Consider the following 27,741-nt stretch of genomic DNA (forward strand, 5'->3'; position numbering starts at 1 on the left):
CGACTCGGTTGTGAACGAAAATCTCTCCGGTTTAAATATCTGCTGGATTGTCTCAACCTCGTCTACTGTAGAGACCTGGGTATATTTAGCAAGTCCTCTCTAGGATTACAGACCAGGATGTGCAGTCGCTGCTGTTTTGTAGCTCAGCTGTCCTTAAGACCCCGAAGGAGGCTAACCTGATCTAGGGGACGGGCGAGCGTCAATTTTATCTGTCTCTGCCTGTAAACCCTGCCAAGAGGGGAAAGAGAGGAGGGGGGGGGCAGGGATTTGGGACTTGAGCCATCCCAGATCTTGCTCGGGATGGTAAGGGAGAATTTGACAGCTGAAGATCGAGGCCAGAAGACTCTCAAACTTCCACTTTTAGGACAACAAAATAGTATCAAAATCGATAATTACAACTCAAAAGAACCTGGGGGGCCTGACTTCCGAAATAACCATCTGGGAAAGGCGGTTGTGCTTCGTGTGGCATGAACCAGCCCATCCCGTTAAGCCCGTGATGGCGAACCTATGGCACGCGTGCCCAAAGTGGCAAGCAAAGCCATGTCACCCCGGCATGTGCGGGCTTGCCTGTTTATGTTCCGGGTTTCTGGCACGCAAGCACGTGCAACGATCAGCTCCTCCTTCGCCCGTGCGGCAGTGCCACAAACTGGTGTTCACATGCGTACCCGGTCAGCCGATTGTCCGATGTGCATGCCCACCAGAACCCAGAAGTTTAGATTCCAGAGCACGGCCCCGACAAGCTCACATGCACGCGACATTTCTGCGCAACCTTTTCGGCTCTCGGTGCCAAAACGTTTTGCCGGGCCTGCGTTCAGCGAAAAGGTTTCACATTCAGTTTTCCGTGAGCGCTGCAGGAACAGCGTAATTTGGCGAACGCCTACGGGTAGTCCTCCCCTTACAATGGTTCACTTAGGGACCGTTCGAGTCACAACGGCACTGAAAAAAAGCGACACGTCGCCGTTCTTCGCCTTTGCGGCGTCCCCACCATCGCGGGGCTTACCTTCAGGAGGCTTGGGAACTGACTCGCATTGGTGACCATTGCAGGGGTCCCCAGAGTCACCTGATCTGCTTTGGTGACCTTCTCTGGCAGGCCAAGCCCATGGCAGATTCACTTAGCGACCAGTTTAAGAACCGCATGGATTCACTTAACGAATCAGGCGAGAAATGTTGTAAAATGGAGCAAACTCCCCTTAATGAATTCCTCGCTTAACAACTGAGAGCAAATCCAGGGACCTGCCATTCTTTTTACTACTCTTTGCTGCTTCCACCCCCCCACCTCCCTGATCGTTTCCCTAATTCCTGTAGCTTTTGGGGGGGTTCATTCCTGTATGAGCCTCACCCCCCCCCATTGCTCTTTTCCCAGCTGATATCCACATCTGTACCGAAATGATGGCAGGAGAAAGCACATAACAAACCAATGCAAGTTTATTCTTGGATTTCCTTAAACAAGCAGGACTTTTCCTTTGAATTCTGCAACCTGACACCAGATCCCCTTAAAAAAAATAAATAAAATTAGGTGGAATAGCTGAATCTTTTCCTATAGCCCTGCTCCTCAACGAAAGAGGCTTAAAAAAATTACATTCCATGCTGCCACGGTCAAAAATATCTGGATCCGGCAACAGCAGAAGATTGAATATTTCTATCATGGTTAACAACATGCTCAATTTCAGTGCTACTTTTTCGTTATTTGGATTTCTCCACTTCTCAGAGGGAGGGGTGTCATTCCCCCCCACAACTGTGTCTTTTGCAGAAGTCCAAGGAGCAGGCAGGTAACTTCGATATCCTTCCTTCCGAGGGGGCAAGCCCTCCCAAAAGACGCAGAAAGTGGTGGGTTTATCCCTCTCTCCCACCCTCATGCCTTCCAAAGCCCTCATTTTCTCTGGATCATGCATGCTTTATGCAACTCGAAGACAGAGGCATTGTAACAGCCATGGGAAAGAGAGGCACGATTAAAACAGATGCATTACAGATGTTGTAAGGAGGGCCAGGCTCACTGCTGCCCAAGAGAGAGAAAAAGAAGATGTGGAGCCAGTTTTTTAAGGACATCCTTATTGTCGGACGAGAGAGAAGGTAATGCAAGGAGCAAAGAGGTTCATTTTAGGACGGAGTCAAGACCTTGGCAAGGCACCACCACTGCAAAACAGAACATTGTCGGGGTGGCCAGCAGAGAAGGTGATCTGGAGACTGCAGACTTTGAAATAGAGTAGAATGACAGAGTTGGAAGGGACCTTGGAGGTCTTCTAGTCCAACCCCCTGCCTAGGCGGACACCCTACACCACTTCGGACACCAGTTCGGACAAACACCTCCAGTGTTGGAGCATTCACAACTTCGGGAGGCAAGTTGTTCCACCGATTCATTGTTCTCAAACGTCTCCTTAGTTCTAAATTGCTTCTCTCCTGGATTAGTTTCCACCAGAGGTGAAATCCAGCAGGTTCTGGAGAACCGGTAGCGGAAATGTTGAGTCGTTCGGAGAACCGGCAAATACCACCTCTGGCTGGCCCCAGTATGGGGTGGGAATGGGGATTTTGCAATGTTTTTCCCCCAGGAGTGGGGAAGGAATGGGGATTTTGCAGTACCCTTCCCCCAGGAGTGGGGAAGGAATGGGGATTTTGCAGTAACCTTCCCCTGGAGAGGGGTGGGAATGGAGATTTTTCAGTATCCTTCCCCTGCTATGCCCACCAAGCCACACCACGCCCACCAAGCCACGCCCACAGAACCTGTAATAAAAAAAATTGGATTTCACCAATGGTTTCCACCCATTGATTAGTTTTCACCCAAAAGTCAAAAGTCCAAGGAAACTCCACTTCATCTAACATCCTTGTGGGTCAGGAGGTCTTAACATCCATTCCCGATCCGGAAAGTTCAGCCAGCGAAGTTCTCCAGCCTGGGAGACAGCCAACGGACGAGTTGAGATGCAAAAGCTTAGGAAGAAGGCAGGCGAGCTACACGTTACACTTCTGGCGTGCGTGGAAAAGGAAGTCGCGGGTTGCAAAAGAGAGCTCCGTAAAGACATTCTTGGAAAGAAAGACTGGTCATTTTTGTTTCCCCCTCCTTTTTTTTTCCTGTTTTCGGTTCTTTCGAGGAGGGAGGGAGGGAGGGAACGGCTAATCTGAACACAGAGTCCCACAGCCAGCCAAAAATCATCCCATGGAGATTCTTTTTTGTTTGTTTGTTTTCCAGCCCGATTGCCTCGAACCAGGTTTGTAGGATTAAAAAACGCATAAACTCAGATCTGGGCTGGTTCGTTGAGCAGCATCCGTGTTTTCAATTTCTTTGGTGGGATGGCAGAGGCCTCCCCCCCCCACCCCACCCTCTGTGTCACAGGTTTGGGGGGAAAAATGGGAAGCGTCCACATCCTTCGTCTCCGAATTCAGATGGTGTGCTGCATTGCAGGAAAAAGAAAAGAAAAGGAAGATGGGAAAATCCAGAAGAAAGGGAAAGAAAGGGAGGGGAGAGAGAGAGAGAGAGAGAGAAAGAGGCAGAGAAATTGAGAAAGTTTGACATTGTAAATTATTCATCCCTACCGGGCCTAATGGACACATTATTTAATGGTCCGTGTTCCCATTAAACAAACGGTCCATTGCATTAGCAGCTTGGCGTTCTTTTGAAATTCAAAAGCATTAAGTTCCCATTGACAGATGCCACCTCCCCAACGCTAAAAGCTGAATTATGCATCAGGGTAATCTTAAAAAGAATCAATAGCCGGTCCAGTTGCTAACGCCGGAGCCTTTTCTTGGAGGGGTTTTCATGTTTTCATTAAAATCCTCTCCGCCCTGAACATGGGAATGCGCCACCGGATTCTCTGTCGGGCCAATTTATTTTTTTTTTTTGGAGGTACTACAGGATGAACGTGGAACCATCACACGTGGCCAACGGTTGACCCTGGAGAAACTTTCAGGCAGTCCTTGACTTACGACTGCAACGGAGCTCCCGATTTTCCCTCGCTAAGTGAGACAGTTGTGAAGTGAGCTTTTTTTTTTTTTTTTTTTTGGCTCCATTTTACGACCTTCCTTGCCGCACCTGTTAAAAGGGAAGCACCGCAGTTGCAGTTAAGTAAGGGACCCGGTTGTTAAGCGAAACTTTGGCTTCCCCCACGGATTTTGCTTATCGGAAGGTCCCAAAAGCAGCTTGGAACTAAGGAGGAATTTCCTGACAGTGAGAACAATTAACCAGTGGAACAACTTGCCACCGGAAGTTGTGAATGCTCCATCGCTGGAAGTTTTTAAGAAGATGTTGGATAACCATTTGCCTGAAGTGGTGTAGGGCTTCCTGCCTAAGCAGGGGGTTGGACTAGAAGACCTCCAAGCTCCCTTCCGACTCTGTTATTCTCTTCTCTTCTCTTCTCTTCTCTTCTATTCTATTCTATTCTATTCTATTCTATTCTATTCTATTCTATTCTATTCTTCTATTCTATTCTTCCTTTCTTCCTCCTTTCTTTCTTCCTCCTTTCTTCCTTCCTTCTGTTCTATTCTATTCTATTCTATTCTATTCTTTTCTTTTCTTTTCTATTCTAAATTCTTATTCTATTCTATTCTATTCTTCTATTCTATTCTTCCTTTCTTCCTCCTTTCTTTCTTCCTTCTATTCTATTCTATTCTATTCTATTCTCTATTTTCTATTCTATTCTATTCTATTCTATTCTATTCTATTTTCTATTCTATTCTATTCTATTCTATTTTCTATTCTATTCTATTCTATTCTATTCTATTCTATTCTATTCTATTCTATTCCATTCCATTCCATTCCATTCCATTCCATTTTCTACTCCATTCCAATCCAATCCACTCCACGCCATATTCTATTTCTATTCCTATTCTATTCTATTCTATTCTGTTCTATTCTATTCTATTCTATTCTATTCTTCCCTTCCCTTCCCTTCCCTTCCCTTCCATTTTCTACTCCACTCCACTCCACTCCACTCCACTCCACTCCACTCCATATTCTATTCTATTCTATTCTACTCTACTCTACTCTACTCTACTCTACTCTACTCTACTCTACTCTACTCTACTCTACTCTACTCTATTCCATTCCATTCCATTCCCTTCCCTTCCCTTCCATTCCATTTTCTACTCCACTCCAATCCACTCCACGCCATATTCTATTCTATTCTATTCTATTCTATTCTATTCTATTCTATTCTATTCTATTCTATTCTATTCTATTCTATTCTATTCTATTCTATTCTATTCCATGATCACATGACCCCCAGGCACTGCAACCGTCATAAATAACCTGCCAGTTGCCAAGCCTCTGAATTTTGATCACATGATCGCGGAGGGGAACGCTACAACGGTAATAAGCGTGGAAAACACTCATAAGTCGTTTCCCCCCCCCCAGGAGTGTTGTAACTTCGAAACCGTCCCTAAAAGAACGATTGCAGGTCGAAGGTTACCTGTATCCCCGGGGTTGCCAACAGACCCGAAAAGACGGGACCCAAATTGCTCCTATGCAAATAACGACTTTCCTCCAAGACTGCAAACGGGCCCATTTTAACTGCTTGTCTTCTTCTTCTCTTTGCAAATGGGCTTTTTTCCAAAGAGAGGTTTTGTTTTTTTTCTTTTGCTTGCAGCTGCCCATTTTCATTTACAAGCACGCCTCTGGGGCCCCCCCCCCCAAGCTATTCTGGTAAATCACGATCCGCTTCAAACATTGGGATTCTTCCCAAGCAAGGCTGAATTAGCACTCTCTGGAGTCTTGTCTGTCATCTCCCGGCCTTCAACTTTCTCGGTAACTCGATGCCGGCTTGATGGAAAATGGCACGCATCATTTTGCAATCTCTTTCCTGCCCGTTGTCTAAGCTAAGGAACTTTCAAACACAGTGGGGGAATTAAAAATGTCTTTTTTTTTTTTTTGCAAGAATCTTCCTCCCTCGTGAAACGCTTCGGGTTTGCCTCCTGCCTCTTTTATTAGCACCCGGGTTAGCCGTAATCCTTCAGATATAATGCCATCTTCTGCTCACTTAATTTAAAGTGCGTGCTTTTGAGTGGATGGGAGCAATTAAATCCAACCGCTGCCGATGGGAACGTCAACGGTTTCAGCTCGGAACATTTTAAAAAACGTAGCTCTGAATAGAATAGGAATAGGAATAGGAATAGGAATAGGAATAGGAATAGAATAGAATAGAATAGAATAGAATAGAATAGAATAGAATAGAATAGAATAGAATAGAATAGAATAGAATAGAGGAATGGAATGGAGAATAGAATAGAATAGAATAGAATAGAATAGAATAGAATAGAATAGAGGAATGGAATGGAATGGAGAATAGAATAGAATAGAATAGAATAGAATAGAATAGAATAGAATAGAATAGAATAGAATAGAATAGAATAGAAAAAAGGAATGGAATGGAGAATAGAATAGAATAGAATAGAATAGAATAGAATAGAATAGAATAGAATAGAATAGAATAGAATAGAATAGAGGAATGGAATGGAATGGAGAATAGAATAGAATAGAATAGAATAGAATAGAATAGAATAGAATAGAATAGAATAGAATAGAAAAAAGGAATGGAATGGAGAATAGAATAGAATAGAATAGAATAGAATAGAATAGAATAGAATAGAATAGAATAGAATAGAATGGATATTGGAATATAGAATAGAATAGAATAGAATAGAATAGAATAGAATAGAATAGAATAGAATAGAATAGAATAGAATAGAATAACAGAGTTGGAAGGGACCTTGGAGGTCTTCTAGTCTAACCCCCTGCTTAGGCAGGAAACCCTACACCACTGCAGACAAATGGTTATCCAACATCTTCTTAAAAACTTCCAGTGTTGGAGAATTCACAACTTCTGGTGGCAAGTTGTTCCACTGATTAATTGTTCTCACTGTCAGGAAATTTCTCCTTAGTTCTAAGTTGCTTCTCTCCTTGATGAGTTTCCACCCATTGCTTCTTGTCCTGCCTTCAGGTGCTTTGGAGAATAGCTTGACTCCCTCTTCTTTGGGGCAGCCCCTGAGATATTGGAAGGCTGCTATCATGTCCTTCTTTCCTAGTCCTTCTTTTCATTAAACCAGACATACCCAGTTCCTGCAACCGTTCTTAACCATTCTGTGAATGAAAGGGATGGAGCTTACAGGGCGATGCAGCATTTGGCCTCCTAGGACCCCAAAGCTCCACCCAATTTTTATGGGAATCGAAAAATCAAGGCCCCCAATGTGATTATCATGATTATTATTTTGGCAGATTGTGCTCCTCTCCATGTGTTTGGAGACATCTTAGGACAGGTCCCTCTGCCCCCACGTGCCCGGGTAGCTTCTGTGAACCTGCTTGGGGCATCCGGTAACCCGATCCTTTGGCAGGGACAGCTGCTGCCTGTGGGCGAAAGCTGCAGACGTCGGCCAGATGGATCGGCTTCCCTCCCTCCGGGCTTGAGAGGGAAAAGTAACCAGAATTGGCCGCTAATTCATCCCCAGAGCTGGACCAGATTCTCCGTCTGCTATTAAGTGATGCGAAGCACATAGAGGCAGTCCCTGACTTAAGATGATCAAAGGCCTAGAGACGGGGTCAGCAACCTGCAGCTCTGGAGCCGCATGTGGCTCTTTCATCGCTCTGCTGCGGCTCCCGGTAGCTCAAAATATGCGTCACAACCGCCAATGGGCAACAGCCACCGACACACAATTTTAATAAGCTTTTCAACCCCCGGTAGGCCAACCATGGATAAATCCAAGAAAAGAAAAGTTTCAGAAGAAAACAGAATGTTTAATTCAACTACAGATGCTAGTTTTGTGGCCTCTCAAGAAATAAGTCAGGCACAGGGAAGGGTTTTGTGGCTCCCGGTGTTTTCTTTTCTGTGGGAAACGGATCCAAATGGCTCTTTGAGTGTTTAAGGTTGCAGACCCCTGTCCTAGAGACTACACCATATGAAGGATGGCTGCAGGTTTTGGATCTGGTTAGTCTAACCAAAAGAAGAATCAGGGTTGACATGATAGCAGTCTTCCAGTATTTGAGGGGCTGCCACAAAGAAGAGGGGGTCAAATTATTCTCCAAAGCAGCTAAAGGCAGGACAGGGAGCAATGGATGGAAACTAATCAAGGAGAGAAGCAACCTAGATCTAAGGAGAAACTTTTTAACAGTGAGGACAATTAACCAGTGGAACAACTTGCCACCAGAAATTGTGGACGCTCCATCACTGGAGATTTTTAAGAAGAGACTGGACAGCCACTTGGAAGGAAGGGAAGGGAAGGGAAGGGAAGGGAAGGGAAGGGAAGGGAAGGGAAGGGAGGGAGGGAGGGAGGGAGGGAGGAAGGAAGGAAGGAAGGAAGGAAGGAAGGAAGGAAGGAAGGAAGGAAGGAAGGAAGGAAGGAAGGTCTGCAGTTAAGGAAGGAAGGATGGTCTGGAGTTTAAGAAGGAAGGAAAGAAGAAGATGGGAAAGGGGAAAAGGTGAAGGAAGGAAGGAAAGAAAGAAAGAAGGAGGGAAGGAAGACCTGGAGTTAAAGAAGGAAGGAAGGAAGAAGATGGGAAAGAAAAAAAGGGGAAGGAAGGAAAGAAGGAAGGAAGGAAGGACGGACTGCAGTTACGGCAGGAAGGAAGGAAGGAAGGAAGGAAGAAAGAAAGGAAAGAAGGAAGGCTGGATTGTCTGGAGTTTAAGAAGGAAGGAAGGAAGAAAAGGGGAAAGGGGAAAAGGTGAAGGAAGGGAAGGGAAGGAAGGAAGGAAGGAAGAAAGAAAGGAAGGTCTGCAGTTAAGGCAGGAAGGCAGGCAGGAAGGAAGGAAGGAAGGAAGGAAGGAAGGAAGGAAGGCAGGCCGGATTGTCTGGAGTTTAAGAAGGAAGGAAGGAAGAAGATGGGAAAGGGGAAAAGGTGAAGGAAGGGAAGAAGGAAGGCCTGGAGTTTAAGAAAGAAAGAGGGAAGGAAGGAAGGAAGGAAGGAAGGAAGGAAGGAAGGAAGGAAGGACAGTTATACAAACCTTAAAAAGTAGACTTAAAAGCCAGAGTGAGGGGAACCTTGAATAAAATGCCATAAGCAGTAAAAAAAATTCCAAAATAAAAATACAACAGCATAATCCAGCCAAGAAATGTGATCACGTCCCTCTAACTTTCTCATTTATTATTCATTTTCGCTTTTCTCATTTGCCTCAGAAATTCACCAGGTGGATTGCAAAGCTAGCAAAAAAGCTTAAAAGTGCAAAACGCAGACGGGCACCAAACTCAAAAAAAAAAAAGAAAGAAAGAAAGAAAGAAAAAACCCCAACAACAGCACAACGCAATGGAGAAAATGCAAGAAATAAAATCATACCAAAAAGAGACACGGACTACAGCAAGCCTTTCTCTTTGATTGGAAGGGGACTTAAAATCCGGCCGATGTCAACATAACAAAAAAAAGGAGACTGAGAAGGGGAAGAGGCTTTGCCTCGTGTGGAAAAGACATCAGGGTTTAAAGAGAGCCCTTTAGAATAACAGAGTTGGAAGGGACCTTAGAGGTCTTCTAGTCCAACCCCCTGCTTAGGCAGGAAACCCTCCACCACTTCAGACAAATGGTTATCCAATCTCTTCTTAAAAGCTTCCAGTGTTGGAGCATTCACAACTTCTGGTGGCAAGTTGTTCCACCGATTAATTGTTCTCACTGTCAGGAAATTCCTCCTTAGTTCTAAATTGCTTCTCTCCTTGATTTGTTTCCATCCGCTGCTTCTTGTCCTGCCCTCAGGTGCTTTGGAGAATAGCTTGACTGCCTCTTCTTTGGGGCAGCCCCTGAGATATTGGAAGACTGCTATCATGTTTCCCCTTCTTTTCATGAAACTAGACATACCCAATTCCTGCAACCGTTTTTCATATGTTTTAGCTTCCAGTCCCATATCAAAGCTAAATAGAAATAGAAATAGAATAACAGAGTTGGAAGGGACCTTGGAGGTCTTCTAGTCCAACCCTCTGCTTAGGCAGGAAACCCTACACCACTTCAGACAAATGGTTATCCAATCTCTTCTTAAAAACTTCCAGTGTTGGAGCATTCACAACTTCTGGAGGCAAGGAGTTCCACTTATTCTCACTGTCAGGAAATTTCTCCTTAGTTCTAAGTTGCTTCTCTCCTTGATTAGTTTCCACCCATTGCTTCTTGTCCTGCCTTCAGGTGCTTTGGAGAATAGCTTGACTCCCTCTTCTTTGGGGCAGCCCCTGAGATATCGGAAGGCTGCTATCATGTCTCCCCTAGTCCTTCTTTTCATCATACTAGACATACCCAATTCCAGCAATTGTTCTTCCTATGTTTTAGCTTCCAGTCCCTTAATCCTCTTTGTTGCTCTTCTCTGCACTCTTTCTAGAGTCTCCACATCTTTTTTTTAATATGGTGACCAAAACTGGATCCAGTATGCCAAGTGTGATCTTACTATAAGGCTGTATAAAGTGGTGATTAATACTTCACGTGATATTGATTTTATACCTCTGCTAATGCAACAGAAGGATAGGATCAGGAGCACATGAAGAATTATGGATGGTTATAGCAAAGGAATGGTTCATTTTGGTGTTTTTTTTAAAAATCCTTATAGCCTTGTTTTGTTTTTTGTTGTTTTACTTCCTAAAATATTGCGTTCCATTCTTTTTGTTATGATGTTATAGGTGAACGAAGGCTTCTTGCTTTAAAACGGTGATAATTTGATAGAAGTGCACTCAAAAAAACTCTTTGGCTCAAGCTGGGGAGTTGTTAGCTGTTCTTTCAATTCCCTCGGCTGCTGAAATTTTGCATTAATCGTCGGGCCCCGTCCAGCTTAATGGAAAAAATAATGTTAATTTCATTTCTTCCCCTGATCCTAACCGTGCCCTCTTTGCCAGAGATTTTTAGCTTTCCGCAGACAATAATTGCATCCGATCCCGTTTTGAAAGAAGAGAGAAACGGGAAAGGAAGAGGAGAAAAGAGAGGAGTCTTGAAATGTGTTGTTGAATTACGACGTCCATCGTCCCTGATCTCTAACTATAAGAGAGCCAGTTTGGCCTGTTGCCGTGATGGCAAACCTATGGCATGCGTGCCAGAGGTGGCACACTGACTCCCTGTGGCATTGAACCTATGGCACTCTGTGGGCACGTACACCGTTGCCAGGTGCTCTTCCAATGCGTCCTTACGAAAGGGTATCTATGTTTAAATCGTCTACCTCTGGAGACAACGGAGACGGTCCGTTGTGTTGGGCGATCTAGAACGCGTCAGCTGCGTTGGGACTCCATTGCCCATCCCTCCTCTAGGCTGGAGGCTGGGGAGGATGGGCATTGTAGTCCCGCTACCTGGGAAGGACCCCAGGCTGAGGGCAATTCAATACAAGCCACGTGGCTTACCGTAGTATAATGGACAATACAGAGTACTGCAATCATCAGGGCCCCGATGAGAATGGAGGCGATGGCAACCACCAAAGCTGTGTGGCCCAGCCTTCTCGACCCTTCGATGTCTCCTTGATTGTAGCTGTTTAGCGCCTGCGGGAAGAAAGAAGCAGAAGGAGGAGACGGCTGCACCCAGGGTTAAAAAATCCCGACCTGAACTCTGCACCCATTTTGCTCCCGAGGGCGTCAAGACCAGGGGTGAAATCCAGCAGGTTCTGACAGGTTCTGGCGAACCGGTAGCGGAAATTTTGAGTTGTTCGGAGAAGCGGCAACTACCACCTCTGGCTGGCCCCAGAGTGGGGTGGGAATGGGGATTTTGCAACATCCTTCCCCCAGGAGTGGGGAGAGAATGGGGATTTTACAGTATCCTTCCCCTGGAGTGCGGTGGGAATGGGGATTTTGCAGTATCCTTCCCCTGGAGTGGGGTGGGAATGGGGATTTTGCAGCATCCTTCCCCAGGAGTGGGGTGGGAATGGGGATTTTGCAGCATCCTTCCCCTGGAGTGGGGTGGGGATGGAGATTTTGCAGTATCCTTCCCCTGGAGTGCGGTGGGAATGGGGATTTTGCAGTATCCTTCCCCTGGAGTGCGGTGGGAATGGGGATTTTGCAGTATCCTTCCCCTGGAGTGCGGTGGGAATGGGGATTTTGCAGTATCCTTCCCCTGGAGTGGGGTGGGGATGGAGATTTTGCAGTATCCTTCCCCAGGAGTGGGGTGGGAATGGGGATTTTGCAGCATCCTTCCCCTGGAGTGGGGTGGGGATGGAGATTTTGCAGCATCCTTCCCCTGGAGTGGGGTGGGGATGGAGATTTTGCAGTATCCTTCCCCTGGAGTGCGGTGGGAATGGGGATTTTGCAATATCCTTCCCCTGCCACGCCCACCAATCCACACCCACAGAACCGGTAGTAAACGAATTTGAATTTCAGCATTGGTTAAGACCCATAAGGCACTTCTGCATAGGCAAGCTTTTTTCGTGAACAACAGAATCCCCTATGCCACCAGGCTCGAAATTTTGGGATTAGAAAACCTAGATCTACGCCGCCTACGGTCTGACCTAAGCGTAGTACGCAAAATTGTCTGCTACAACATCCTACTTGTCGATGACTACTTCAGCTTCAGCGTCAACAATACACGGGCAAACAATCGATACAAACTCAAGGTAAACCGCTCCCAACTCGATTGCAGAAAATACAACTTCAGCAACAGAGCGGTCAACGCCTGGAATGCTCTACCCGACTCCGTTGTTACATCCTCAAACCCCCAAAACTTTAACCTTAAACTGTCTACCGTGGACCTCACCCCATTCCTAAGAGGTCCGTAAAGGGGGCGTGCATAAGCGCACCAGCGTGCCTTCCATCCCTGTCCTACTGTCCCCATTTATTTATATTCATTTCCTTCGTTCATGACCATGTTCGCATGCATACCTGCTATTTATTTATTTTATTGATTGATTTTATTAAATTTCTATACCGCCCTACTCCCGAAGGACTCAGGGCGGCGAACAGCCACAAGATAAAACACATAAATACAAAAATTTAAAATAGAATAAAAACGAATTAAATAATTTGGCTGAACACATTTAAAATACCCCATAATTTAAAAGCAAATTAAAATTTACATTTAAAAAGGGGAGAAGATTTAGGCCAGGCCAGCTTGATGAAATAAAAAAGTCTTAAGCGCGCGACGGAAGGTGCGCAGATCCGGGATCCTCCGTATCTCCGGGGGGAGCTCGTTCCAGATCGTAGGTGCCCCCACAGAGAAGGCTCTCCCCCTGGGGGCCGCCAGTCGACATTGTTTGGCCGACGACACCCGGAGGAGCCCCTCTCTATGGGAGTGTACGGGCCGGTGGGAGGCTATTGGTGGTAGCAGGCGGTCCCGTAGATAACCAGGTCCTAAGCCATGGAGCGCTCTAAAGGTGATAACCAGAACCTTGAAGCACACACGGAAGACCACCGGGAACCAGTGCAGCTCGCGCAGGAGAGGTGTTACATGAGAACTCCACGTTGCTCCCATAACCACCCGCGCGGCCCGCACTCTGCGCCAGTTGGAGCCTCCGAGTGCACCTCAAGGGGAGCCCCATGTAGAGAGCGTTACAACAGTCCAGACGAGAAATAAATAAATAAAATTACGACCCCGGTTCCAAAGCACAAAAGCAGCCAGTGAAATCGCAGGCCTTTGAGGACAAGCCTTCCTCTGCTTTCTCCCAAACGTGAAGATGTCGCTCAACACAAACAGATCACGTTACAGCAAGGGGACACCGAAGCCTACGCAGGCAACAACTCGAGTCTCAAGGGCCAAGCCTGAAATCTCGGATCTCTCTGATGTCACGAGTAAGATGAGCCTGAGAAGAAATAGCAGCCAGGGAGCTAAAAGTCTGAAGATGTTCTCAGTCACCCAGATGACAGTTGTCCCAAAAGTCCTTTTTCAGGAGGCCACTGGACTTTCTTGCTTTTTGCTTTTGAAGACGTTTCGCTTCTCATCCAAGAAGCTTCTTCAGCTCTGACCGGATGGTGGGGAACGGAAGGATTGATACTCCTTGCAGACAGCTGGTCATTTGCATCCTTTTCAGAGGGTCTTTGAGGCCACTTGGCCTACAGGAACCATTTGCACCACTCAGGTGACCCTGAGGACACAGATAAAACCTCCAAGTGGCCTCAATGACCCTCTAAAAAGGATGCAAATGACCAGCTGGCTGCAAGGAGTATCAATCACTTCAAGCTGCAGTTACTCTAGTGCTGACATAAGAAGGAGAAGTGGAGGCGTCTGGAAAGGGACGTTTGACTTTTCACCTACTTATTTTCCCTGGAGATAATATCCCCTAGGAGATGAGATGGGAGGGGGGAAATTCCTTTGAGCTGGAGCAGTAGATTAGGGGTAGAGTGACTTGGAAGATGGCCAATGAGTGCAGGGGAGTGGGGAACGGAAAGGGAGGGTTTTGGGTCTGGAAGTCAGTGTTGGCTTCGATGGAGTCGGATTTAGAACGTCGTGCTTAATAAACGGGAGTTTTTCTTCAAAGACTTTGTTTGAAATGCAATTTATTTGAGACGACCTCGAAACCTGACATAGGGTACCCGATAGGAACAGCTCCGGTTTGAAATCAATATGTTAGTTGAAGTGTTTCTTCTAACCATGCTTTAAATGCCAGCCTGAAAAAAAGCACGGTGGGTATTGTCTACCCGCTTTGGGAGGGCTTCCCAAATCTTTGGAGCCATTGCAGTCAGAAAGTGAGCGGATGGGTGGATGGGTGGAGGAGCTCCCAGCTCCTGCCCCCATCTCGCCAATCTCGCCTCCTTCCTCCCACATCCTGTTGGCTTCCTCATATCTCGGCAGGGTTTGGCCTGGCTCCCTGCATCTCCTGGAGCTTCAAAAAAACAAACAACCAGACTGTTGTCTTTTCTAAGTAATGGACCGCAGTCCATTAAGGCTTGCTAAATGGCTCAGTCTTGTCTTTTGGCCCACATTCCTTCGCCCTGCCTGGAATCAATAAGAGAAAAGGTGTGGCTTCTACTGCAAAGGGCAGGCCTGAACTTCTGCTGGTCACCCCCAAGGAGCTTCTGCCTCTACAGAGAAGACGGGGTCAAACCTCTTCTCCAAAGCCGCTGAAGGCAGGAGAAGAAGCAACGGATGGAAACTGACCAAGGAGAGAAACAACCTGGAACTAAGGAGGAATTTCCTAACAGGGAGAACAATTCATCAGTGGAACAACTTGCCACCAGAAGTTGCAGGTGATCCATCATTGAAGGTTTTCAAGAAAAGACTGGACAGCCACTTGTGTGGGGCGGTATAGGGTCTCCTGCTTGAACAGGGCGTTGGATTCGAAGACCTCCAAGGTCCCTCCCAACTCTGTTATTCTCCAAAGCCGCTGAAGGCAGGAGAAGAAGCAACGGATGGAGACTCATCAAGGAGAGAAGCAACCTGGAACTGAGGAGGGATTTCCTAACAGTGAGGACAATTAACCCGGTGGAACTGCTTGCCTCTAGAAGTTGTGGATGCTCCATCATTGAAGGTTTTCCAGAAAGAGGCTGGACAGTCATTTGTCCGAAATGGTATAGGATTTCCTCAAGAGCAGGGGGCTGGACTAGAAGACCTCCAAGGTCCCTTCCAACTCTGTTATTCCTGTTCAGCGTTCTATGCAAGTAAGGCGCCCCCCAGCCAACAAGGGAACACCCGCCCCCCCCCCACTGTGTCACCCCCAGAAAAAGTGTGATTATAATCCAAGCAATTGGGAAGAATCAGGTTCTAATCTCCAATTCTAGATCGCCAGGGCTCACTGTTTATATTACATCACATCGTAGTTATAGATGCTCCATCACTGGAACTTTTTAAGAAAGGATTCCTTGCCCAATCTCTTCTTGAAAACCTGCACTGATCGAGCAACCACAACTCACTTATTAGGGGACCGGAGGCTAAAACATACGATGAACGGTTGCAGGAACTGGGCATGGCTGGTCTAAGGAAGAGAAGGACCAGGGGAGACAGGAGAGCATCTTCCAATATTTGAGGGGCTGCCCCAGAGAGGAGGAAGGGGGTCAAGCTATTTTCCAAAGCACCTGAAGGCCAGACAAGGAAGAATGGATGGAAACTGATCAAGGAGAGAGATTCAACTTGGAAATAAGGAGGAATTTCCAGACAGTGAGAACAATCAACCGATGGAACACAAGTTGCCTTCGGAAGTTGTGGGAGCTTCATCACTGGAGGCTTTTGAGAAGACACTGGACTGCCATCTGTCAGAAATTTATTTTATTTATTGGTTCGATTTATATGCCGCCCGTTCTCCGGAGACTCAGGGCGGCTTACAATGCGTTAAGCAATAGCCTTCATACTTTTGTATATACCTGCTTAGTAGGGCTTTCGCCCCCACCCCCCAAGCGGTGTTCTTTTTTTATATACAAAGTCAGCTTATTACCCCCCACAATCCGGGTCCTCATTTTACCTACCTCGGAAGGAATGGTGTGGGGTGGGAACGGAGATTTTGCAGTACCCTTCCCCTGCCACGCCCACCAAGCCACACCACGCCCACAGAACCGGTAGTAAAAAAAAAAATTGGATTTCACCACTGCATCTATCTATCTATTCTGAATTTCCCCGTTATTTGCAACCTCGTTATTGTCTATTCCCAACCGTGTGATGTCACAACTGCTTTTTAGCTGGTGTTGGCCTTCATGCATATCAAGTTTTTCTCAAGAATCTAAAGGATTATTTTTTTGGGCGGGGTGGGAACAAGTCCAGCCGGATTCTCAGTCCGAGAGTGGTGGAAACGTACGAATTCAAAGTCCTTCCAAGAATAATAGAAGAACCGAGTTGGAAGGGACTTTGGAGATCTTCTCGTCCAACCCCCTCATCAAGCTAAACTAAACTAAACCCCTCAAACGAAAGACCTAAAAATTGATGAAGGTAGCATCTAAGAATCTAGGCAGCTCGAAAAGGGGTTTTTTTTGGGGGGGGGCTGTAAAATTAGGGGGTGCAAAAAGGGCCCAATAAATTCAATATTTATAAGGACCTGGTGGCTCAGCAGACTGATAGCATTGTGATTAAGACCAGCTGCCTGCAATTACTGTAAGTTCGAATCTCCCCAGGCTCAAGGTCGACTCAGCCTTCCATCCTTTCTAAGGTAGGTAAATTGAGGACCCAGTTTGTGGGGGCAATAAGCTGACTTTGTATAAAATATACAAAAGGATGAAGGCTATTGCTTAAGGAGCCTTGGTAGTACAGTGGTCTAAAGCACCCTGTTATTAAGACCAGCTGCCTGCAGTTACTGCAGGTTCGAATCTCTCCAGGCTCATGGTTGACTCAGCCTTCCATCCTTTCTAAGGTAGGTAAAATGAGGACCCGGATTGTGGGGGCAATAAGCTGACTTTGTGTAAATATACAAAAGTATGAAGGCTATTGCTTAACGCATTGTAAGCCGCCCTGAGTCTCCGGAGAAGGGCGGCATATAAATCAAATTAATTAAAAAAATAAAAAAAACCTGACCATGCCCAGTTCCTGCAACCGTTCTTCATATATTTTAGCCTCCAGTCCCCTAATCCTCTTTCTTCCTCTTCTCTGCGCTCTTTCCAGAGTCTCTGCATCTTTTTCTTTCAGTTGTCATTCCCAACCTCTCCAAGCCAAAAAACGAACCAAATATATAAATATACAAAAGTATGAAGGCTATTGCTTAATGCAATTGTAAGCCACCCTGAGTCTCCGGAGAAGGGCGGCATATAAATCAAATTATAAATAAATAAATCTATCTATCTATCTATCAATCTATCTATCTATCTATCTATCTATCTATCTATCTATCTATCTATTTTCTTACTTCTTCGTAGGGTTTATGTGTGTTTTTCCTCTCTCTCTATATATATATATTTGCTAAATTCAACATTTGCTATATGGAGGAAATCCTTTATGTGTCACTCGGAGGGCTTCAATCACGATTGGTAGAACAAAGACGTCCTTTTCCCCTAAGTACAACTTTGATCTGCAAATCCTGGTGCTTTGTCATTCCCCACCCCCACACCCCAAATTGTTTCTCTTTCATCTTAACCTCTCCCAAAATAGCAACGTCAATGAAATAGTCTTTCTTTCTTTCCTTTTCATCGAACTGCGGAACAACAACGATATAAACTGAAAAGGAGATTCAGCCCATCCGTCTTTAGAACTGGGATACACCTTGCTTGGCATGGAGATAGACGGCTATCAGGTTAGCCCAGAGTGATCGATTTGAGAATTAAACCACGGGAAAAAAAAAAAAAAGATGAAATCAAATCCACTCCTGGCTGGCCCTGCCCAGCCCGTCCCTCCCAGGAGTCCCCCATGCGGCCCGTTTTGGAGGTAACCGCAGGGCGCATGCGGAGGCTTGGGCAGGGCGAAAAACAAGCCTACCAAAAGTTCGGAAAGGCCTCTGGAGCCTGGGGAGGCCATTTTCGCCCTCCTGGAGGCTCGAGAAAAGCCTCTGGAGCCTGGGGAGGGCAAATACACCTTTCCGCCACCATAGTGCAGGAGGCCGACTAGGCCTCGCCCACCATGCCCATGCCCACCCAGCAACTAATAAGAGCCTTAGTGGTGCAGCAGATTAAAGTGCTGTTAAGTAGCACTTAGCTGCCAGTTGCCTGCAATTACTGCGAGTTCAAATCTCACCAGGCTCAAGGTTGACTCAGCCTTCCATCCTTCCGAGGTAGGTAAAACGAGGACCCGGATTGTGGGGGGCAATAAGCTGACTTGGTATAAAAAAGAACACTGCTTTGGGGGGGGGCAAAAGCCCTACTAAGCAGGTATATACATAAAAGTATGAAGGCTATTGCTTAATGCATTGTAAGCCGCCCTGAGTCTCCGGAGAAGGGCAGCATATAAATCGAACCAATAAATAAACAATAAATAAATAAACTGGGCAGAGAACGCCTTGCTAAAATTTTTGAAGCCCACCCCTGCTTCTAGGTGATCTGAAATGATTTCATTTTTTTTTTTTAGTTTTAAAAATAATCTTACGCATCTGCTATCTTGTTTCCCCCCAATAAGACATCCCCTGATAATAAGCCCAATCGGGCTTTTGAGCGCATGGCAATAAGGTCAAGTGCTTATTTCAGGGTTCAAAAAATATATATAGGTTGGCAGAAGCTGGGACAAGGAACGGGATCTCACCCCATTACGTGGCACTAGGGATTCAAAAAAAGCGTCCAAAATCTGGGACCGTGACTTCACGGGGCGTTGAAATTTAGCAAATTTTATCAAACATTTTATGACCTAATATAAAAATGTCATAGAGACACTCCCTGGACGGAGCTATACAGCTTCAAGATGGGCAATTTTCAAGCAGGTCCATCCCTGGGTGTAATTTATTTATCAAATGGAGAAACTGTCCAGCTCCCTTCCATAGAATATCCATGAATTTTTAAGAATTATTTGTTCTGGTATGTTAGAAGCTCTGGCTGAGGAATCTGATAAGGGGAATATTTCTGAAACGGTGACCCAACAGACCACGGGGTTGTCGTCTAATAAATAATAAACAGGATAATTGCATAACAAGATATTCCTCCTTCCCGGTGGTTTGGGTACATTTAAGAACATCCATTAGCAAGTGGAAATTGGAGGTCCAGATTTCTCTGCTGCTGTGATAACGGCGATGGGATTTTTCATCCTCCGTTCTGCCCTCCCTCCCATGATGGCTGGGATAAGGGAAGTTAGGGGTCCTTGGTCATCCAAACTCGGTAACATTATCAGTGCTAACACTGATAAACGTCTGCAAGAAAACAACCAAGCTCAGAGAGTAGCAAGGACCCCACAGTTCTCCTCCTCCTGCTCCTCCTCCTCCTCCTCCTCCTCCTCCTCCTCCTCCTCCTCCTCCTCCTCCTCCTCCTCCTCCTCCTCCTCTCTGCAAACTCCACTCCCTTCTATCATTGATTACCTTATCTGGTTGGGTAATGAAATGTTTGCAAGAAAACAACCAAGCTCAGAGAGCAGCAAGGACCCCGCAGTTCTCCTCCTCCTCCTCCTCCTCCTCCTCCTCCTCCTCCTCCTCCTCCTCCTCCTCCTCCTCCTCCTCCTCCTCTTTTCCGCCAAACCCCCTTCCCTTCCAGCACTGATGATCTTACCTAGTTGGGTCATGAAACATCTACAAGAAAACAACCAAGCTCAGAGAGCAGTAAGGACCCCACAGTTCTCCTCCTCCTCCTCCTCCTCCTCCTCCTCCTCCTCCTCCTCCTCTTTTCCGCCAAACCCCATTCCCTTCAAGCACTGATGATCTTACCTAGTTGGGTAATGAAACGTCTACAAGAAAACAACCAAGCTCAGAGAGCACCAAGGACCCCAGAGTTGTCCTCCTCCTCCTCCTCCTCTTCACAATCCCCACTCCCTTCTAGCACTGATGATGTTATCTAGTTGGGTCATGAAACGTCTGCAACAAAACTACCAAGCTCAGAGAGCACCAAGGATTCCCCAGTCCTCCTCCTCCCTGCAAGCCCCACTCCCTTCCAGCATTGATGATGTTACCTAGTTGGGTCATGAAACGCCGGCAAGAAAACCACTAAGGACCCCTCATTTCAACCCCGAGCCACACTTAAAGTGTAAAATCACCCACCGCCCACCCCCCACCCCCACACACGATGTTAAAGCCTAACCAAGCAAACCAACAAGGCATATTTTGGAGGGGAGACTGGAAGCAAGCTTTAGAGACCCAAACCGGGTTAACCGTTGCACATTTGCGAAAACTAGAGCCCGCACCGAGCTGCAAGGACTCGCGGGATTCCGCACCTCAACCCATTCCTAAGCAACGCCTGGCAGGATCCGCGCGGCGGCTACAAACTGGAAGGCAGCTCGCCGCCGCGCCTTTCGGTTTCCCCCTTACTATCAACCGATGCCAGAGGACCTGGAGAGCCTGTCTCTTGGCTCCCCGACCCCTAGCCCCCACCCCCGCGCCCCCAAATCTCCTTTCCCTGCGGTTGCCCCTCGCTTAGACTCCAAAGACTCAGATGGAGCTTATTCGTGCGTAAAAGCGCACAAGCGCCTTTGGGCAAAAGGGAAGAGAGAAAGGGTGGGACGGGGACGACGGAGGCGGTTGGGTCGGTGGGGGTCGCTTGGGAAGGGGAGAAAGGTAACACGGGTGGGGGGACCGGGGTGGGGTCTCCTCCTCCCTGCCCCCCCCGGGGCTTCCGTTTGCAGGGGTGCCCAGGCATATGGGATGTCTTCCCGACGGCCAGGAGACGCAGAGTCCCGGATAGATCCTGGCAACATTGGACAGGGGGGTTCTGGCAACATTGGACAGGGGGTCGTGGCCACATTGGACAGGGGGTTCTGGCAACGTTGGGCAGGGGGGCCTGGCGACGTTGGACAGGAGTTCCTGACCACATTGGGCAGGGGGTCGTGGCCACATTGGGCAGGGGGTTCTGGCAACATTGGACAGGGGGTCCTGGCGACGTCGGACAGGAGTTCCTGGCCACATTGGACAGGGGGTTCTGGCAACGTTGGACAGGAGTTCCTGGCCACATTGGGCAGGGGGTCGTGGCCACATTGGACAGGGGGTTCTGGCAACGTTGGGCAGGGGGTCCTGGCGACGTTGGACAGGAGTTCCTGACCACATTGGGCAGGGGGTCGTGGCCACATTGGACAGGGGGTTGTGGCAACATTGGACAGGGCGCGGAAATGTCAGCGGGTCCCTGGCTTCCCCACCCGGTCGCCCCCCCCCCCCCTCGGCTTACCATGACCGAAAAAACGAAGGCGGCGATGTTGACGGGGTACGCGGGGCAGAAGCAGGAGAGAATGCTCAGCCACAAATAGTTTTTGGGCGCGGGGCGCTGCTCCTCTTCCTCCTCGGGGCCGGGGATGTCCTGATCTCCGTTCAGCTGGAGCTGGGCGCCGCTGCCGCTCTTCTCCCGCTTGAGGTCGGAGTAAGCCGGGGGAGGCGACGAGCCCGCCATGGGTGGGAAGGAAGCCGGAGAAGACGCTCGAGGAGGCGAAAGTTTGGACGGAAGCGCAACGGCAGGTGGGAGAAAGAAGCGTGGGAACCGGCTTAGCCCAGGCTCATCCCTTTCCTTTCGCCTCTCCTTCGCTGCTGGCCCCCCCAAAAAAAGCCCCAGCCGAGCCCAGCTCTCTCCGGACAACCGCTCAGGTTTCTCTCCTGGAAGGGAAGAGAAGACGCGCACGCCAAGACTGTGCCAAGATGCGCCTGGAGCTCCGCGCCGCCTGGAGCGCCCCCCACCCCAATCCCACCGCACCAGCAGAGGCTGGGGTGGGTAGAGAGAAAGACCTGATTGGCTGAAGAGACCCAATCCGCGTTGTGGAAAGGCAGGGAGATGGGAAGGCTTGGGAGGGTGGGGGGCGAAGGAGAAACTTGAACTTGGAGGAGGGGGACCTCAGAGATCTTCTAGGCCAAAATCCAAGTGATGCTGGACTTTTTAGCTGAGCCTTTTTCTTTTGCTTCGTTTTTTTTGGCTTGGAGAGGCTGGGAATGACAACTGGAAGAAAAAGATGCAGAGACTCTGGAAAGAGCGCAGAGAAGAGCAAGAAAGAGGATTAGGAGACTGGAGGCTAAAATATATGAAGAACGGTTGCAGGAACTGGGCATGATCAGTTTTTTTTTTGTTTGTTTTTTTAAAATTTGATTTATATGCCGCCCTTCTCCGGAGACTCAGGGCGGCTTACAATGCGTTAAGCAATAGCCTTCATCCTTTTGTATATTTTTACAAAGTCAGCTTATTGCCCCCACAAGCTGGGTCCTCAATTTACCCACCTTAGAAAGGATGGAAGGCTGAGTCAACCTTGAGCCTGGCGAGATTCAAACTTACTAATTGCAGTTAAATTACAATGCATTAGTCTGCTGGGCTATCCAGGCTCATTTTAGCTGAGCCTTTTTCTTTTGGTTCATTTTTTGGCTTGGGGAGGCTGGGAATGACAACTGGAAGAAAAAGATGTTGAGACTCTAGAAAGAGTGCAGAGAAGAGCAAGAAAGATGATTAGGGGCTTGGAGGCTAAAATATATGAAGACCGGTTGCAGGAAACTGGGTATGTCTAGTTTAATGAAAAGAAGGACTAGGAGAGACATGATCGCAGTCTTCCAATATCTCCGGGGCTGCCCCAAAGAAGAGGGAGTCAAGCTATTCTCCAAAGCACCTGAAGGCAGGACAAGAAGCAATGGGTGGAAACTCATCAAGGAGAGAAGCAACTTAGAACTAAGGAGGAATTTCCTGACAGTGAGAACAATTAACCAGTGGAACCACTTGCCACCAGAAGTTGTGAATGCTCCAACACTGGAAGTTTTTAAGAAGAGGTTGGATAACCATTTGTCTGAAGTGGTGTAGGGTTTCCTGCCTAAGCAGGGGGTTTTGGACTAGAAGGACCTCCAAGGTCCCTTCCAACTCTGGTTATTCTATTATTCCGAGAGGGATTTTAGATGGGCAGAATAAATACCGAAGGTTTTTTTTTTTAATTTCTTGTTTAGAGATGGGGGTTACATCTGGTCTATTTTGCGGGCCCGGGCCGTACGTGAAATCAAATGTACAGTTTGATTTGATTGATGGATAAGATTTGATTGATGGATAAGATGTTGAATTTCATTTTGTTAGATAGCGCCCAATGTTCAAGTCTGTCAAGATCCTTCTGTATCTTGAGCCTATCGTCTTCCGGAAGTGTTGGCTATTCCTGCCAGCTTGGTGTCATCTGCAAATTTGATGAGTTTCCCCATCTCATACTGTACCTTTCATTATTTCTTGAATGTAATCTTTCTACCTACGGATTTTGCAAGGCAGTTCAATTAAGGAAATGCCAGGAAATCATGTCAATGGTCGCTCTCCAGGTTCTGGAAGTTGCCCCTTGGTGAGATGGGTGGCGTATAAATTTCGTAATAAAATTAAAAAAAATAAAAATAAAAATAAAAAGTTGAAGCCGAATTGGATGGAGCCCTTCCCTTGCAAAAGAATCTCAGCCTGGCCTGTAAATATTCCGATTCAGCAGCGAAGGCTTTTTAGAATTCCCCGAAAGACAGTCTCATGAATCAATCTGCAGAGAAAATGCCATTAACGTGCTTTCTCCCATGGTAGAAACTCTTGGCTGGATTCTCACTTGTGTCCCACGGCACAATGAATCATCTCCATTTTTGCTGTTAGGCGGCTCGCCTTTCCAAAAGATTTATATAACCCTCCGTGGCGAAGCGAAAGAAGTCATCGGAAAGGGCCTTCAAGGTCTCTCTAAATGCCTTTTCCAGCACTTATTAACTCTGGAGGAGAATATTGGTAGCTCAGGGTCGAAAGGAGGGTGCTCTCTGAACTTGGTGGTTTTCTTGCAAACGTTTCATTACCCAACTAGATAACGTAATCAATGATAGAAGGGAGTGGGGTTTGCAGAGAGGAGGAGGAGGAGGAGGAGGAGAACTGCGGGGTCCTTGGTGCTCTCTGAACTTGGTGGTTTTCGTGCAAACGTTTCATTACCCAACTAGGTAACGTAATCAATGATAGAAGGGAGTGGGGTTTGCAGAAAGGAAGAGGAGGAGGAGGAGGAGGAGGAGGAGGAGGAGGAGGAGGAGGAGGAGGAGGAGAACTGTGGGGTCCTTGGTGCTCTCTGAACTTGGTGGTTTTCGTGCAAACATTTCATTACCCAACTAGATAACGTAATCAATGATAGAAGGGAGTGGGGTTTGCAGAAAGGAGGAGGAGGAGGAGGGTAACAACATCAGTGCTAGAAGAGAGCGTGGTTTGTGGAAAGGAGGAGAATGGGAGGAGGAGGAGGAGGAGGAGGAGGCCGATACCCTAAATAAACAACAGTCTAGGTCCGTGATGGCGAACCTATGGCACGCGTGCCACAGGTGGCACACGGAGCCATATCTGTGGGCATGCGAGCATTGCCCTAACTCTGCTCCAGCACGCATGCACGCAGCTGATTTTGGGGTCTTCCGGGCCCACCGGAAGTCAGGAAACGAGCTGGGGTTGGGAAGGCCATTTTTGCCCTCCCCAGGCTCCTAGAAAGACTCTGGAGCCTGGGGAGGGTGAAAAATGGGCCTTCCGGTGCCATCGCGAGCCAAAAAGCAGGGGAAGTGTGTATGTGTGTGTGGGGGGTGTCTTGTGTGCATGCACGGGGGGTTGGGCGTGGGGCGGCCTTGGATTATGGGTGTGGGCATGCAGACACGGGACACCCCCCCTCCAATGCTCCCCCTGCTTTTGGCCTGCGACGGCAAACAGGTTCGCCATCACTGGTCTAGGGAAATGGCCCCGACCTTCCGGATACCAGGGAACAGTTCCGTGTAACAGTAACAGAGTTGGAAGGGACCTCGGAGGTCATTTAGTCCAACCCCCCTCCCCCCCGCTCACACAGGAGACCTGTACTAGGGACCCCTGGTTTAGGGTCTCTGAGCTGGTACTTTAACCATATTTGCACCAATCCTGATATTTCCAGCGGTGCTGGGAAGGGTAGCTTGCAATTCAGGGCTTTTGAGTTAGACGGGGGGAAATCTATCCCCAGAAGAGCCACCGATGCCAACAGGACTCACTGCCAATCGAGACTGGGCACGGATTGCATCTGAACTCTATCAAGGGAATACAGAGTGAAGCGTGGGTTTCGTGCCCTCTCTGGAAACAGCACTTTGGAAAGCTGGCGTAGCCAGTTAGAGAGCTACACATTGATCTGCTATTAAACAGCGTCCGTTTGCTTTTACTTACTTACTTACTGGGGGTACTTCATTGCCATTGGAGGAGTCACGGGGGTGAGGGGTCAAGAGAGAGGGGGAGGAGAGCCATCTGGGGCAAGGGGAGGATTTTCCCTTCGGAGGGAGGGAAACCTGGGGAGGCCTTGAAGAAGGAATTCAACCACGGTAAACATGGGGCGAGGCAGGTGAGGAAAAACACTCAAGACTGCCCCAGTTTGATCTTCTTCAGTATGTAATATGCGATGCTTTCAAGATTCTGTTATTCTACCCTCTGGCTCTCTGTGTGCGTTCCTGTGTGCATTCCCAGCATTCCTTGGCCAAAATGACTTTTTCATCACCGTCAGTGGAGATTCGTGCGCTCGCCAGGGGTGAAATCCAGCAGGTTCCGACAGGTTCTGGAGAACCGGGTAGCGGAAAATTTGAGTAGTTCGGAGAACCGGCAAATACCACCTCTGGCTGGACCACAGGAGGGCACTGTTTTCTCCAGGGTTGCGGAACTGGCACAGAAGAATCTTAAAATGCCATCGAAAAGGTTTCTTTCTTTTTGTGGCTGCGATACCTGCTTTGACCACAGGATGGCACAATTTTCTGCACGTTAGCGATAACTTTGAAGTCACGGGACGGAAAACTGTGCCCTCGTGTGGCCAAAACAGAGCCTTGGTGGTACAGGGGTTTAAGGCACCCTGTTATTAAGCTTATTAAGACCAGCTGCCTGCAATTACTGCAGGGTTCGAATCTCGCCAAGGCTCAAGGTTGACTCAGCCTTCCATCCTTTCTAAGGTGGGTGAAATGAGGACCCAGTTTGTGGGGGCAAGAAGCTGACTTTGTATAAATATACAAAAGGATGAAGGCTATTGCTGAGCACATTGTAAGCCGCCCTGAGTCTTCGGAGAAGGGCGGCATATAAATCAAATTAAAAAAAAAAAAAAAAAAAACAGGTATCGCAGCCGCAAAAACAAATAAACCTTTCGGATGGCATTTTAAGATTTTTCTGTGCTAGTTCCGCAACCCTGGAGAAAACAGTGCCCTCCTGTGGTCCAAGAAGGAATAGCATAACAACCCTAAAACTCCATTTAAAAAGTTTCTTTCTTTTGGTTGCTGCGATCCCTGCTTGGACTGCACGATGCCGCTGTTTTCTGTCAACGTTAGCGTGGAGGCCGTTGTAGACCTTTTGACCACAGGTAAAGGCATTTGAAGCAAGATTCTTTCTTTTTGCCTGTTATGTAGCTCCTGGGCCTCCCGTTGCTCTATTAATATTAATAAGGCTTTTAATAATAAAGATACAGAATAATAATCTTTAAATGCTATTAAAAAGGGGTTTTTTTCTTTTTTTTCCTGGCTGCTGTATCTGCTTGGGCCACAGGAGGGCACTGTTTTCTGTCCCTTAGCAATAGCTTTGAAGCTATTGAGATATTACTTTATCATGGTGGTAGGCTGTGTGGAGAACCCTAACCCTAAACAATAAACCCTAACCTTAAACCCTAACCCCTAACCCCAACCTTTGACCCCGACCTTTGACCCCTGACCTTTGACCCCCCCTGACTCTTTGACTTTGACCTTGACCATTTGACCTTGACCTTTTGACCCCTGACCCCTTGACCTTTGACCCCTTGACCTTTTGTCCTTGACCCTTTGACCTTGGACCCCCTGACCTTTGACCCCCTGACCTTTGACCTTGACCCCTGACCTTTGGCCCCGACCCTTGACCCACCCACTCGCCCCCACCCCTTGACCTCTGCCTCCCAGCGATTTACCTCCTTGCAGCAAGCAACAAGAAGAAACAGCCCATTTCAGCTTCAGCACAGCCTAATTAGCACAAGTTGATTGGATGGCAGCCCGACTCTCAGCTGTTTTGCCTAGCCTCTGCTGCTTGCTGCAAAGAGGTAAATGGCTGGGAACAATTTTTTTTTGTTTGGTGCTACTCAAGCTATGCTGAAAATAAAAATGACCTTTGACCCCCGACCATTGACCCCCCCGACCTATGACCTTTTGACCCCTGACCTTTGACCCCTGACCTGTTGACCTTGACCTTTTGACCCCTGACCTTTTGACCTTTGACCCCGACCTTTTGACCTTTTGACCTTGACCTTTTGACCTTTTGACCTTGACCTTTTGACCTTGACCCCTGACCTTTTGACCTTTGACCCCTGACCTTTTGACCCCTGACCTTTTGACCCCTGACCCTTGACCTTTTGACCTTTGACCTTGACCCCTGACCTTTTGACCTTGACCCCAGACCTTTTGACCTTGACCCCTGACCTTTGACCCCTGACCTTTTGACCCCTGACCTTTGACCTTTTGACCCCTGACCTTTGACCTTTTG

The 27,741-nt window shown here is 47.5% G+C and overlaps 1 protein-coding gene across 1 annotated transcript; it reads right to left on the reverse strand.

Moving 5' to 3' along the window:
• Positions 1 to 1,487: 1,487 nt before the first annotated feature.
• TMEM233 (transmembrane protein 233) lies at positions 1,488 to 21,896 on the reverse strand. Its single transcript, XM_070950790.1, has 3 exons — positions 21,484 to 21,896; positions 11,269 to 11,403; positions 1,488 to 3,383 (listed from the first exon to the last, which is right to left on the reverse strand). The coding sequence occupies exons 1-3, from the start codon at positions 21,700 to 21,702 to the stop codon at positions 3,372 to 3,374; spliced, it is 366 nt and encodes a 121-aa protein (XP_070806891.1). The 5' UTR covers positions 21,703 to 21,896; the 3' UTR covers positions 1,488 to 3,371.
• Between the last annotated feature and the right edge of the window lie 5,845 nt (positions 21,897 to 27,741).

This window comes from Pituophis catenifer, unplaced genomic scaffold, assembly GCF_029215685.1.
Source record: "Pituophis catenifer annectens isolate HBS135680 unplaced genomic scaffold, rPitCat1.0.hap2 SCAF_10, whole genome shotgun sequence".
Classification (NCBI taxonomy): domain Eukaryota; kingdom Metazoa; phylum Chordata; class Lepidosauria; order Squamata; family Colubridae; genus Pituophis; species Pituophis catenifer.